Source organism: Lathyrus oleraceus, chromosome 1 (genome assembly GCF_024323335.1).
Source record: "Lathyrus oleraceus cultivar Zhongwan6 chromosome 1, CAAS_Psat_ZW6_1.0, whole genome shotgun sequence".
Taxonomy (NCBI): Eukaryota; Viridiplantae; Streptophyta; class Magnoliopsida; order Fabales; family Fabaceae; genus Lathyrus; species Lathyrus oleraceus.
Window position 1 is genome coordinate 80,718,158 of NC_066579.1, and position 973 is coordinate 80,719,130.

At 40.4% G+C, this 973-nt stretch overlaps 1 protein-coding gene across 1 annotated transcript; it reads right to left on the reverse strand.

Moving 5' to 3' along the window:
- Positions 1-221: 221 nt before the first annotated feature.
- On the reverse strand, positions 222-731 carry LOC127092541 (uncharacterized). The gene has a single exon (XM_051031444.1). It carries the CDS (start codon positions 729-731, stop codon positions 222-224), a length of 510 nt encoding a protein of 169 aa, XP_050887401.1.
- Positions 732-973: the final 242 nt, after the last annotated feature.

Sequence of the window (973 nt, forward strand, 5' to 3'; positions counted from 1 at the left end):
TAGGACCCACAAAGTGTCTTGGATGATATTCAAGCTTCTTAGATCTAATTCCGATTGACATGATGAAATGCAATATGAAATGTTAAATGACCTAAAAATGAATGCATGAATGAGGGGGGCAAATTTTGAGGTATTACAAGAGGATACTTGTTCTTAATGGAAACTTTGTTCAACTGGCGATAATCAATACACAACCTCATACTACCATCCTTCTTCTTTACTTATAACACTGGAGCTCCCCTTGGCGAGACACTAGGTTGGATGAAATGCTTGGTTAACAACTCTTCCAATTGATTCTTCAACTCTCTCAACTCGAGTGGAGCCATGCAATACGGAGAGGCGGAGATTGGAGTCGTCCCAGGTATCAGATCAATAGACAATTCCACTTCCCTTTTAGGATGAAGAGAGGTGATATCCTCAGGAAAAACTTCCGGAAATTCACAAATGACAGGAATTTGTGTAACACTCAGATTATCACTATATTCCTTGGTAAGTACCAAGAGAACTGACTTTTCATTCTCAAATAAGAAATTAACCATACCAACCGTACCTTCCAAGATAGTAGCTAATACATCCTTTGGAGTAGCTTCATTAGATGGAATGATAATCAACTTCTCTTCACATCCAATAAACACCGAATTGGCGGAAAGCCAATCCATCCCCAAAGTATAAACTCGATCGGTGCTCCTCCCTTGTATCTGATTCTTATTCTGAGGACATTCCCTAGACATGTGTCCCTCACTCTGAAAAGTAAGACACCTAACTCCACTTCCAGCACATCTTCCAAAATGAGACTTCTTACACACTTGACATTGAGGTGGATGGTTAGGTCTTGCATGTTGCACCTATTTTCCTTTGAAATCCTGAGATCTAGGCCTGAACTGGCTACCTGGCCTCCCTTGTTCTCTTTGTTCACTCCTATACTGATCCCTTTCTTCTTGAACTTTCTTCAAACTGTTCTCATCCACATAAC